Source organism: Dermochelys coriacea, chromosome 17 (assembly GCF_009764565.3).
Source record: "Dermochelys coriacea isolate rDerCor1 chromosome 17, rDerCor1.pri.v4, whole genome shotgun sequence".
NCBI lineage: Eukaryota > Metazoa > Chordata > Testudines > Dermochelyidae > Dermochelys > Dermochelys coriacea.
In genome coordinates, this window is record NC_050084.1 from 3,802,285 (window position 1) to 3,816,281 (window position 13,997).

General features: G+C 34.1%; 1 protein-coding gene across 3 annotated transcripts; it reads right to left on the reverse strand.

The window, feature by feature from the left end:
* Window positions 1-236: 236 nt before the first annotated feature.
* ASPA (aspartoacylase) lies at window positions 237-9,318 on the reverse strand. Of its 3 annotated transcripts, none has more exons than XM_043499539.1 (7): window positions 9,236-9,318; window positions 7,461-7,723; window positions 4,856-5,051; window positions 3,515-3,608; window positions 2,780-2,887; window positions 1,571-1,680; window positions 237-1,011 (listed from the first exon to the last, which is right to left on the reverse strand). In XM_043499539.1, the coding sequence occupies exons 2-7, from the start codon at window positions 7,697-7,699 to the stop codon at window positions 814-816; spliced, it is 945 nt and encodes a 314-aa protein (XP_043355474.1). In that variant the 5' UTR covers window positions 7,700-7,723; window positions 9,236-9,318; the 3' UTR covers window positions 237-813. The 3 variants fall into 3 exon arrangements, with proteins under 3 accessions (XP_043355474.1, XP_043355473.1, XP_043355472.1); XM_043499538.1 differs by lacking the exon at window positions 9,236-9,318 and adding an exon at window positions 8,638-8,760; XM_043499537.1 differs by lacking the exon at window positions 9,236-9,318 and adding an exon at window positions 7,856-7,911.
* Between the last annotated feature and the right edge of the window lie 4,679 nt (window positions 9,319-13,997).

The window sequence follows — 13,997 nt, forward strand, 5'->3', positions numbered from 1 at the left end:
TGCGGCCTGATTAAACCAATGTCAAATGTCTCCTGTCCTTCTTTTGGCATAGCCAGACAACATGTAGATGTAACTGAAAAACTTTTCAATTACAGAAAGCTTTATATTTTCATTGCTGCTGAAATTTTATCAAATTTTCATAAAAATTCTTACACTTTCTACAAATATTGACCATGAAGTATAATATTGTACCAGAAAATTCCTGGGCACATAACATTAATTTAAACATATGCCACTAACTCAACAAAATCAATTTTTGATTTATTTGTTTTTAACATTAACTAGATAATACTTTAAGTATACCTGGTTTCCATTTTATTTTATTCAGAGTAACTTTTTCTTACTCAAACTGAAAACATTTCCTAACACAGTGTGTGTTTTTTCAGTAATATAGATTTCAGGTTGCACAATTCTGAATAACATTTGGGAAAGATTTAAAATTTGAATGTAGAAAAATCTTTAGATAAAAGTTTATAACACACTCATGAATAATTTGGCATACTATATAGACACAATTTTGCAGAATGCATTAAATAATTAGCTATATAAACTAGTAATATTTATTTTTAATATCTGCAATAAACTATTGAACATGACTAAAAATAATACTTTGCATTTCAAAAGTGCTTCTCATTTTCAAAGTGCTTAGCAAAATTAATTAATACACCATTTTAAATTAAGGGTTAATTTCTGCATTGACTTATGCTCCATAAATCCCCACTGACTTCACCTGGATTATATGGAGTAGAAATCAGCAATGAATTTGGCCCTATGTCTAAAAAAGTTTCATAATCTTTTACAAATGTCCTAGTTCTAAAACAAAGAGGATCTGATACCTTTTGCAGTAAGTTTTACTTTGACTGTTTTTACAAAAGCTTGTTTCTTTTCATAATATGCAGCCTCGTTCACAAATGTTGGGTATACTGTAGAATCCCCTTCATAATAAATGGTCTCTCCATCAATAGTTAAAAATATAGGATCCCCATTGTTCAGTGGCTGCCAGTCTTGATCCTTATAGGAAATTAGATTATAGATTATGTTAGAAAATAGATTATATCTTCACTTTCATATTTTTTTACAACTTTCATATAAGATTCTTAAGTTTATTATGTATAGTTATACTACTCTGTACAGTTTATGGCCAAAACTTTCAAAGCACCACTGATTTGGGATGCCTGACCTTAGGCATCTTGGACCTGATTTTTAAAAGTGCTGAGCACTTGAAATAAATGGGAACTATGAATGCTCAGCAACTCTGAAAATCAGGCCCAAGGTTTTTCAAAGGTTTGGCTCCCAAAATTTGAAGAACCTGTTGAGAATGAAAGTATACTATACTTTCTTTTCCTTAAGTTTTTGTTCAAAACTGAATTTAGAACTTCCCAAATCAATTACTGAAATACTGTAAACCATTAGTTATAAAACTTATATGAATGGTTCTAAAACAAACCATTGGTGGGTTTGACATAATTGTAAATATCTTGTTTAATGATATACCATATACTATACCATAAACCAAACATCAAAGGGAATACCTGTAAAAATGTTGTAAATGAAGAATGATAGATTTTACCTGCAGGCTAGGGTGAATAACAGCAGTAATTTCACCATTTTTATTCCTGGGATAATCTACTTTTTCCATTATTTTGTAAATTTCAATTGTACATGGTGGAAATTCCTTTCCTAGAAAGGATAAATATATTTTTAAATGTCATGTCAGCAAATTCCCATAATTTACTATTTTATTTAGAATGGCTGAAGTCATTAATTTGTATCTGTTCATAGTTTATCAGTTAGTAATTAACTCAAGTAACATGAATATGTCTAGCTCCAGATTTCCTAGCCCATGAAGGCCAGGTTGCTGAAAGATGACCCAGTTGCTTAACGTTGCATAAAAATCTGGATCTAAATTTGAACAGTATCGTTGAAATCAGGGATCTCAATCATTGCATACACAGTAATAAATTTGTTTTGTAGATGAGGAATTCATAATATCTGACAGCGTTATTTAATAGTTAGGGAATGATATTGATGAGAATGCATGCAATTCTTGTTTTCTGACACAATAATGGGGAATTCTTAGATGGCACTGATGCATAGCTATGTCACTGCTTCAAGAATAAACTGACAATCAGCAGTCAAGCAAAAACTTTCCCAATACAAAAATATTTTAATTTATAACAACTGTGTATTTGACTTTGTATAGGTGCATAACAAAAGTTTATTGACTCACATACAATAATTTGAGGTAAAGGTATACGTAAGAAATGGAAATGAATAAGCGTCTCATTATAAATATTTCTTATTTATATAGCACTCTCAGCGTACGCTTACTATACAATAAGTTGTGAACTGCCACTTTATACCTATGACGTATCTTGTAGGATCAAGTTTCACCATAGTTCTAGATTCTCAAGATTCAATAAAAAAGGGCAAAAGTCATTAACAATAGAAGTTCTTAAGGCTTAAGTCCAATTCTCCGTTCCAACATTCTTATATAATAATTCATCATGCTGTAATTCAGTATGAGTAAAATAAATTGTAAATAATTTATTAAAGACTTTATGAATGAACTTACTATTAATGCTACAATAATAATACAAAATATGAGTTCCATTTGTTTCATTGCAAAATGCTGTGAATGAAATTTACTCTTTTGCAATGAGTTACTAGCTCACGAAAGCTTATGCTCAAATAAATTTGTTACTCTCTAAGGTGCCACAAGTACTCCTTTTCTTTTAGCCTAGAATAGGAGTGTTCATGCTTGCATGATTTACTATACCTTCATTAAAAATGTGCACAAAATCAAGGCCATGTTTGATAATCTTTCTCATTTTGTCCAAAATATCAGCTCTAAGAACTCCTTGGGGCTGAGGCCCAACTTCCACACCTGTGTACAAATGAGGGAGATATTGATAGACATATTGTATGTCACATGTTTAAAATGCACATTAAAAATATACAGGCCTGTGTGTGTGTCTGTGCTTACTGTTTTAGAATTACCAGTTAAATTAACATTGGAGGCAAAATAATGCAATATTTCTCTAATGTTATCCTGTCTATTGCAGTATAAATGAACAGGTAGCCGCTTCAGTTCAGACACAATTTCTCTTTCCTTTATCCCACCATCCCTTTTCTGGTTAACAACCAACATTGCATCTTAGTTTTATTTATGAGAAATAAATACCTCTGCTGAGTTCAACATCAGTACTGCTGATAATCAAACAACATAATTTACTTTCTAACCTAAAATATTATAAATATCTCCAATAAAATAGTATTCTTACAAAAAGTGGATTGATTGAGTGTAAAAAAAAAGGAGGGGAACACTTTAGGATGCAGAATGGATAATTTATTTACCAAATCAAGCCCATTTGATTACGAAGCAGGCAGATGAAGCTCATCATAGCAATTGGTTTAACTTAAAGAAACAACTTAGAAAGAAAAATATCTGGAGACAGGCGTCTATTTTAATAATTTCTGGGGATTGGAAAGTGGTCTCAACATTCATATTTACCAACAGGGTGCTTTGCTATAGATCGAGTTGTTGCATATTTCAAGTTAGGATGTTCAATCAGGAAAACGGGACAGCATTCTGGGGCCAAAGCATTCTGTGAAGATTTGTCAAAAAAAGTCTTTGTTATTCAAATATTAAAAATTTTGTGCTACAAAAGATTACTGATGCTGAAGTGATTTACACAATGTCTTCAATATGTTGCTTTTATTTCATGGTCCTAAAATAAGTAGGACATCTTTAGAAAACATACAAAGCTATATTTGTTGGTCTGCATTCTCTTAGCTCATGTCAGGCATGCTCCACTGAACTTTGCTGCACACTAATATAAATGAACATAGTTCCAGTGTTAATTTACCCAGAATCAAATTGCTTTAGGGCAGATTTCAAATATTTTCCTTCTAGTTAGGGTTAGATTCTGTTATTAGACACATGCAGTGAGTTAGCCCAGTTCTTTTATATGTCTTGGCAGAAAGCCTTCCTATCCATTCCTTTCTAGATTACTGCCTATCATTTCTACATTTTGATTAGCTGTATGCCAATCTTCATATACTCTTACACATAAACTGACCACATCTTTGAACAGTATATAAACAGATGGATGGGACACAATGAAGACTAAATATCGTATGTCAAAGTATATGAAATATTTTGCAGTATATGAATTAAGGGAGGGAGGGTTTCAAAATGACCATATTGACCTAACTTTGCTCCCATTAAAGACAATAGAAGGCTTACCATTCACTTCAGTAAGGTAACAGGCCAACATGGAGCACTTTTGAAAATCCCACCCTAAACGTGTATCATTTGCAATACCAACAAGATTAAACATTTCCAACACTTATTAGTACTGCAGCCAATGTATATCAGGGTTTCTTTTGTCATAGCCTTATTCCATAAATTTTTCAAGTCTGCATTTTAAATAACTAATGTCTTACAAAATTTTGCATTCAGCCTACATTTTTTCCCAGCTTTATGACAGACTAGTTTAAAAGCAGACCCAATGATCTTTACGTTTTTATTAATTTTGCTGTGTGTGTTTTGCTACTGGCCCCTCATTGGTCTTATTAACAGATTAATTTATTTACTAGTGCTGTCTATATCAATTGTGATCATGAAAGGTTGGAATCAGTAATAACCAGTATTAGACCCAATTTAATAATTCTTTGTGATAGTAAATGTCCCATTCTATAATTAGTTTTAATAGTCTTTACCAAACATTTTAGCAAATTAAAACAAAACAGCATAAATGTATTTAAATAAAGGCACAAAGTTGATATACAGTAATATGTTTCAAATACAAATCTAAATGTATTCTCATACTTGATTAGAAATTAGTTTTACCTTAATATAATGAAACATCTGGATTGTAAAGTTATTCCTGGAGTTTTCAAGAATAAGAGTGCCACCCATGTTAGAAGTTGTGTTGTGAAGGTCAAAAATAAGGTCATAGGCATCATCACTATCTTTTGGACCAAATACATGATTGATTTCCTGAGCCCTTCTCACTTCATATGGAATATCTTCTATCATTTTCCTGCTGTTAATATTAGTACAAAGAAATTATTTAACCAATTCTATAGCTTTGCTGTCATCAAAAATTAGAGTATCTTTTTCATTTGATTTTTCCATAACTGATTAGAATTGATATACCATATACAACTACCCTATCAAACTGTTTGACCTGTAAAGGTTGTGCTGGAACTCAGCAAGTATTAATACTAGTAGGCAGTATGTCTTGCTGCTGCCTCTATCGGTATTTTGCAAGATTTCTCACCTAATCTAAAATGGTATTTTACATTATTTACTTTACTTTACTTCTTTGCATTCGCTCCCAGTTCAAAATGGTTGAAATGCTCCCTCTGTACAGAAAGGCAGCACAAGATTTATGCACCGTGTAAAGTCATTTCTAGGGCCTATTCCAACATCTGTCGAACATAGAAGTCTTTCAGGAGTTAGTTCATGCCCTTAGACCTTGGTCTTGATCTATAATGTCTTTCATGGATTGTTTCCTTTTTGATCTACTTCTTACTTTTCATATTGTGACCAGATTCTTAAGATCCTTTGGTTTGGGTCCTCTTGCTCCACAAAAAGAAAAAGAGTACTTGTGGCATCTTAGACACTAACAAATTTATTTGAGCATAAGCCTTTGTGAGCTATAGCTCACTTCATCCGATTCATTCATCCGATGAAGTGAGCTATAGCTCATGAAAGCTTATGCTCAAATACATTTGTTAGTCTCTAAGGTGCCACAAGTACTCCTTTTCTTTTTGCGAATACAGACTAACTCAGCTGCTACTCTGAAACTTGCTCCACAAAGCAGATGATACTTATGGATTCCATCTCGAATTCTTTCCCTCAAGATTTTAGTAAATTCCATCTCAATGTCTTTAAGACTAAATCAAACTGTTCTTTTTAATATAGTTTATGTTTGTGAGATTTTATAGTTGAATGTACTGTACTTTATTAATTTAATTGTAAAATGGCATCTGATATGATGTCATAGTCTATAATTTTATAACTTCATGCTTTAATTTACTTGAAATTGAGAACTTCTTGGGATAAGGGAAAGATGTAAGTACTCTGGGTAAAATCTTGTCCTACTGAAGTCAATGAGAGCTATGTCATTGCCTCCAATGGGGCTGGAATATCACACTCTATTTTTGTAAAGCCATTGATAACTGTATGTCTCCACATCAGAAAAAAAAGTATAATAGTCTTCTAAATGTACTTACTAATGTTCTAGGCTTGAGTAATCTGTTGGGATTTACTGAGAAATATTAGTAAAAGTTTTATATAAAAAGTATTTTAGAAGAAATACTTTAAATTAGATAACCTGACAGGTACATTTATAAAACCATTCCAGTTTCAAAGCAGGTGAAATAATAAACAGGAAGATAAAGCAGTTATTCTAAATGCATAAGTATATGTATGCATAAACAGTTAAAAAGTTGGTAGAGACCTTTTTCTCTTGCCAAGTATTTACCTTATAAGTGGCACTACCAATAAAACAATTCTCTCTTAAATAAAATGCCAAATGAAAATGCACAGATGCATTGTAAAGACAAATACTTTTATACAGCATGTATGATATAAATGGTCTTTACTCGTATCCACCTTTCCCATTAGGACCTTTGAGTTGCATAATTATCTGTTGAGCATGCAGATATATCATTCTTAAAAATGCTTGGTTCACCTACCAAAGTCCATTTCAACAGTTAACATCTTAAACACAGAGCTAACACAAAGTTCCATTAAAAATGTCATTTATCATTGTAAAATAAGCCTCTTAAATCAGAATAATTACATTTTGCTTTAGATTATGTAAATCAAGAAATACAGTGTGATCACTTAATTTATTGACAATTTTGTCTGTATAATTTTGCCATACTATGCATATTTCAAACTTGACTGTTTTCACATTTCATTCTACACTATATGTGACTGAAATTTAAAATACTCTCAATATTTATATAACGTGTGTTCTCTCTCAGAGACACTCAATATCATATTTATCTATATTTAAATAGCCAGTTGTTAAAACACAAAGCTATGTGGCTACCAGTACAGTGGCATTAACAACAGTCTGAAAGTTAAATTGCCCAAGGGGTTTATTTCAGGACCTGTGAGAAATGACACTGTCACTCAGAGTAATAGCAATACTTTAACTTTACATGAATACAGCAAAGTCTATATTGATTTTAAATATAGTCTAACTTCCTGTGACAATTTGTCTCTTGTTGTACTAGCACTATTTAAACAGTGAATCAACTAAGTACATTCTATTTGGTCTTTCTGGGTTAAAGGTCAGTGAACGTTATCATGTGGTTGCACTGTCAAAAGATTAGTGGTGTTCATGTAAAAATTTTACCAATAAAATAATAAAAGAAGCACCTGATAACATTTAAGATAGAAAACTAAAAATACACAAGCACATAGTTATTCTTACCTAAGATTATCAGGATCAAAAACTCGGTTCAGGTCACAGTCAATATATCTAGTACATTTCTTCACAGCTCTTGGGTTAGTAATAAATGGTCTCACTTCCAGCCCTGTTCTTTGAATCTCAGCTCCATTCTCTTCCCAATGCTTGACCAAAAATACCCCTGATAACTCATTGCCATGAGTCCCTCCAAAGATAGCAACTCTTCGAACAGGAGCCTCATGAACAACATAACAGGAAGTCATTCTATTAAGCTGCTTTAATGATTGCTGCAATCAAAACAGAAAATAATAGCAAAATAAAACATTTATTCCTAAGAAAGGACAGAAAAATGTTTGACTTTTTATCTGTCTAGACCAGATGTTAACTGAAGTGTATAACATTTCTCTAACAAGTCTTACCAGTTTTCTGTTGCAATACATGGGTGTTGCTAACCTGACACTCCTCCTTCCGGAGACCTGCCCTTCTTTGTACCATATTTGGATCATAATATGTATAAATCAGCTAAAGATACAGTCATATAGTTCAATCACTAACTCCTGTACTCAGTCTGTAATGTTATACAGTGTATAATCAAATACTATACTAATGAAAAACAGTATAATTTTTAATTTGTACTTTAAAATAATGTTCACATTCTACATTGAAAATCCACAGAATGCTAGCACTTCAAATTAGATGTATCAGGTATATTTGTGCATCACTTCATGTGTGTTTTATATCACATAGCCAATACAATATGCAATAGAAAAATGATTTAATGTGAGCAAAAATACACCACAAAATATGAAGTTATGATTTCACATCTTAGGTATTGTGAGAGACATAATGCTGAAAGCTCATTATTGTCAACTACCAAAGAAGTGTGGGTATCAAAGTACAGCTGGATTTCTTGAAGTGTGTTTATTGTTTGTGTATGTGTATGTAATTATATATATGACAGTTTTATCATACTTAACTAATGAACAGTGACTGCAGGAGGCTTAATTAAAAATTAAAATTCAATATATTCACATCAAAGTGTAATATTCTTGGCCCCAATGTTGCAATGGGATCTGTTAGCATGGACCTCTGTGCCAGTGCAGATTATCTAACTGGTGTTTTACATTTCTAACTTCTATGATTCTAATGATTCAAAAAAGAGATGGATGTAGCCAACATAAGATCAAACAGTTGTACTTGCCTCTCAAAATCTTCAGAGGTCAAGAACCTGCCTTTTTCCAACTTCAGAATTGTTCCATAATCCCAATACATACACCATAACTACCATTCACAAAGGACATCCTGGCAATGTTTTATGGCCAGCACTATCCTGCAAGCCCAAGCGATTATATGAGGTTTTCTACAAGTCTAGACTAGCCCGAACCCACCCTACTGTGAACATTTCACACATCCTTTCCTAAAGGCTTTTACCATATAGTATTATAACTTGTAGAAAAAAAGGTCTCAGCAGGAAAAAGCCCCCAGCTTTTTTATAGGCAAGAGTAATCTGTACTAATTGTAATTACAACTCTGTAATGACTCACTGCACACCACAGAGATACAAATGAACTCTACATTTCAAGCGTATAAAATATAATTTTTGTCAAGATTTGCTTTCTCTCTGTTAGCATTTCTATAGGATTTATATTTCAATCATGCAGAAAAGATTTCACTGCTATGTCAGAAAGGTTTTATAAGCAAGATTTGATATGTTAAAGATATAAGAAAAGAAAGCTGAACACAGGATTCATACATCTCGACTAAGTCTACTGGCAGTGTACTCACATAATAAAACTTACACTTTAAATTTCAGCCTATGCATACTGATTTACTGTGCTTTGTAGTCAACTAATCTGGATAGACTATGTTTATTCAGACACCTAATGGTATTATTTCTTCACTTCAGTAACTTGTCACATAGTTTAAAGAAAGATAACTGTAGTAAATAATTTATTAAACAAACTAGAATAGTTATATTTTACACCAAAAGACTGTTTTGTACCATCCTTTGACCCCATTGCTTTTGGTCATGGTTCCAAAGCTATTACTTACACAGTGACTGAACACATGACTCACACTTTGAATCTTGTTTAAAGAATTTAAACAGTGCAGCACTTTGAAAGTAAACTGTAAAATGCAAATACACAGTGCTAGTAAACGCAGTTTATCTTTTATTTTTGAATGTATAATAATGTTTATAATTCCTTGCAAGAGGTTGAGTGAAGCACAGCAATTATTTATAGACTTACCTCATTTAACATGCAAGAAGATTGTCTCCTAAGAAGAGCTTTAATAGAAAAGATACAGTGCATTTCCAAACGTGAGTTTAGGACTAAAGCCATGGAAGCTTCTGTTTTACCCTTAAAGCAAGTTAACTTCCAAAGAATTTTTAACTCCTGGTTTCCCAGTACTAACTCTAGTGGATTTGTGGTCATAAATGAAAAAGAAACATTGAAAGAGTTTTCATTCTTCTGAGTTAAGATGCTGACAACAATGTAATTCCTTATTACTGTGTTGTGCACCAACATCTATATTTTGTATCCCTGGAAAATTATTCAGGCACTTATTTTGGCTTCTTTACTATCATTTTAGGGTTGTTTTGTTTTGTTTTTGCATTCTGTAATTATTGCTTTTATATTTGTGCAGCAGCACAAAAGCCTTAAGAGCAGGGTTGGGAGGACTTTGCAAAGTTATTACTAATGATAAAAAAAGACTATTTAGACTATTTAGCCTAAATAATTGTATAGAGGTTCCTCTGTGTATTCTCCCACACAATGCTCTGTGTTGCAGTGACTGGCTGCTCTAAAGACTGAAAGCTGAACTTGACTGCCTCCAAAGAATATTAACATAGGGCTGCATCTACCACTGTAACAGACAGTTGCCCCTGAAAGCAAAATACTAGAGGCAGCAAAATGTTCAGTAGCTACTTGTATAGGCCAGTGCTGCCTGGTAGGAGTGGATATTTGCCAACTTGCTTAAGGCATCATAGTGCTTAGAGCCACTCCTAGCAGCACTACTTTAAAGACAGGAAGAGAGTGTTGCTCCACTTAAACAATAAGGGCTCCATCCCTAGGGGAGGAGAGTGACTCCTCTGCAAGGCGCACAACTCATGCCAGACTAGGAGCAATGGGCAAAACCCAGCTACTTTAGCTAGGATCCCCTGTGTGAACTAGTAAATACTGCGCTAGGCAGTGGATCTTCTACACTTAAATAAATTGATTACAATGAAGATAAGACTAATAATATCTGTAACTGTAAAGAGTGGGCATGTTTTTCCTATCCAGATAACTGGGGCACCGGGACCTTTTCACCCCCACATAAATGAATCCTTTGTATATATTTAATTGGTAGCCCTATTAAGCGCACTGTACATCTTGTAAAGTTTTGTACGAAATACTGTTGGTCAGACTATCTTGCAAAGCACCCAGAGCTTAGGGTAAGGGCAGTTCTAAAAACACACACACACATCTCCAGGTTTCAGAGTAGCAGCCGTGTTAGTCTGTATTCGCAAAAAGAAAAGGAGGACTTGTGGCACCTTAGAGGCTAACAAATTGATTAGAGCATAAGCTTTCGTGAGCTACAGCTCACTTCATCAGATGCATTATGCTCTAATCAATTTGTTAGCCTCTAAGGTGCCACAAGTCCTCCTTTTCTTTTTTGCGAACACAGACTAACACGGCGGCTACCCTGCAACCTGTCACATCACTGTTCAGGAGGCTTTACTGCCTGTGTCTGCTGGAGGTCTGGCGTCCCCTAGGCACTATCCTGGGCAAGCACAGATGCCATCAAATGCAAAGGGAAATTACTTTATTCAATCTCCCTACTTAGCTTGTGCTCGCCCCGCGGCGCTGTGCGCCTCCTGTCACCTGTGCCTGACACAGCCCCGCACCCTCCGCACGCCCATTCACCCTCTCAGAGTCTCCCCCAGGCCCGAGCTGTGGCGAGAAGGCGCGAACGCGCAGGAGCGGCGCTTTCCCGCCTCTCCCCCGCCTCGCGCGGGAGTAACCGCTTGTTCCAGCCGTTGACTTTTGGCGGGCTTGTTACCAGCCTTCCCTCAGACCCGTCCACTAGCTCTGCGCAGAGTGCTGCTTAAACCCTGACCCTGAAGCTGGGGTTCCCCGCTTGCTGAAGCCCTGGGAAGGGTTTTACCCCAGTTTCTCCTCAGCTCCGTGTCCCGTCACGGGCTTGCCCCTCAGTCCTTAGCAGTGGACCCGTTTTTATCTCAGCATCAAGAAAATAAAAGTCACTGTAAAATCACACACAGCACAACAAGATCTGAGGCCATACAATTAAATTACAGGATTGTACGTTTTTTAGTTTGTTTCATTTTACAAATCTCACACATTTGTTTTCATTGGTGGGTTATGGTACCACCAAAATGTGTTTGAAGTACAAACTATTACAGATCTCAGGGCCAAATTCAGCCCTAATTTATGCGTGTGCATCTGTCATTGATGTCCATGACATAAATTAGGTTATAAATTAGCTAGAGAGAGAGAGAGAGTCTGTCTATTTTAGGCATTAGGTAGTTGAGCTCTGATCCTACAAACATGAAAGACATCACACAGATCATAGTTAAGCATGTACATGAGTATTTTCAGCATTTTATATGCTAAGAATCAGGACAAGTAATTAATGTGTTTGTGACTTTTTACTATTATTATTAATTTTGGTAATCATTTAGGGCTCCATTGTGGAAACACACAAGAATAATTTTTGCTGGATCAGCCCCTATACAATACGGCCAACTCCAAGTAGCATTGCTACCTGCCCAGGTTTTCCCAGGATCATGACTTTTTTGAGGTAGCTGTCCTGGGAAATCTGTAAGGGTACTCAGTAAACTCAGTAAAAACTCAGTAATGCATCCGATGAAGTGAGCTGTAGCTCACGAAAGCTTATGCTCTAATAAATTTGTTAGTCTCTAAGGTGCCACAAGTACTCCTTTTCTTTTTGCGAATACAGACTAACACGGCTGCTACTCTGAAATCAGTAAACACTGCCAGCTATCCGGTTTTATGAGTTGTTCGGTTTTATGGAAGTCCTCTTTCTTTATACCTCAGATATGGCAACAGTAAATTCAAACATTAAAAAATGTTGAGTTGGGACCCCCAAAATGACAATATTAGTTAAAAATAATAAATTAAAAGATTAATTAAAATTAATGAAAATGAAAATGTGAATTAAAAGATTAAAAATAGTAAATTTGGGGTTCTTTTTATTTTTCTTTAGATTTCTGAGACTTTAAGGTATACAGAACTTGTTTCACCTTTTCAAGCTTTTCTCTGCACCCAGGGATAGAAACTTACTTTATTTATTTAATGAAAGCTATGATTCTCATGCATTCTCTTGATTCCAGTAGGTTAAGCTCCAATAACAACACCCAGTATCTTAAGACTCACAATAAAATGAAGGAAGTTGGCAACACTGCTTATATAGTACCACAATTACATATCATTTTACAAAAGTTTTACAAAACTCATGTTACTATCACATCTAGAAATGAGCAAAATTTAATTATTCTGTTATAGTGATCTTATGTGCACAAATATGTGACACCGGGTCAGATGCAATTAAAGCCATTTTAAACATTTGAAGTGAAATGATATAGATGGAATAGAAGCTCAAACTGTGGTCTAGGAATAAAATACCATATGTGCATTCTAATTCACTGTTTTTACTTATAATACCGTCGTGGATTACTCAGAAAGGAAGCGTGGCAAACAAAAATTCATTTATGTCAAATGTGAATGTAATTTAAAAGTTAATTTCTGTTAATTCTTCTCACAGAATCTCCTGTTTATAATGATGGATTCTGGTCATACCAAATACCTGTTGCAAAAGGAAAGTGTTTAAAAGGTTTTGGGCCTATACAGTATTCTTTAGAACAGCAAATTTATCTCTTTCATTTTCACATTGTGTGCAATGGGTGCAGTGACACTATTTTTCATAAAATAGTTAAACCTTCAGTTCTTATTCATAACCACAAGGCATTCCATTTTGATAATTAACTTTTCAGGGTTTATTATAGCACCACACTTTAAAACAATGTTAAAGTTATGGTTAAGTCATCACTTTCCTTTTAATTTCCTATTTTCAGGGACTTATACAAAATTACCCTTTGAATTGAAAGTTATAATGATTTGTTTTCAATTGAAAGGTGAAGATTTTTTTAGAATGTTTGTTTAAATTTATCAAAAATAAACCTGGACAAAAATAGATGTAACTATGCAAAATATTTTCTTTACTTCAAAAATGTAATAACTGGGACCCTGACCCTGGAAAGTCTTACTCATGTGGTATAATTTTATGCACATTAATGGTACCACAGAAATCAGTGAGACTACTCGCATAAGTAAAGCTAAGACTGCGCCTAAATTGATTTACATAAACTGTTACACAAATAATGAAGTGAAGCTGATGAAAAGCTGCGTGTACTTTAGTTATATTTATAATGTGAATTAGAGTTTTTTTTCTACAGGCAGATTTAATTGAAATATAACTTTCACATGGGGAATTTGGAATAGTGAATAAATTATTGCATATTTGGATATTGTGAAAGAA

Bases quoted from the DNA above. Each gene is read 5' to 3' on its own strand.
- ASPA (XM_043499537.1), bottom strand. From the start codon at position 7,876: ATGTATTGCAACAGAAAACTG. The intron at 7,724-7,855 runs GTAAGACTTGTT...TTTTGATTGCAG, and splicing joins TGTATTGCAACAGAAAACTG to CAATCATTAAAGCAGCTTAA. The intron at 1,012-1,570 runs GTAAAATCTATC...ATTTCCTATAAG, and splicing joins TTATTCACCCTAGCCTGCAG to GATCAAGACTGGCAGCCACT.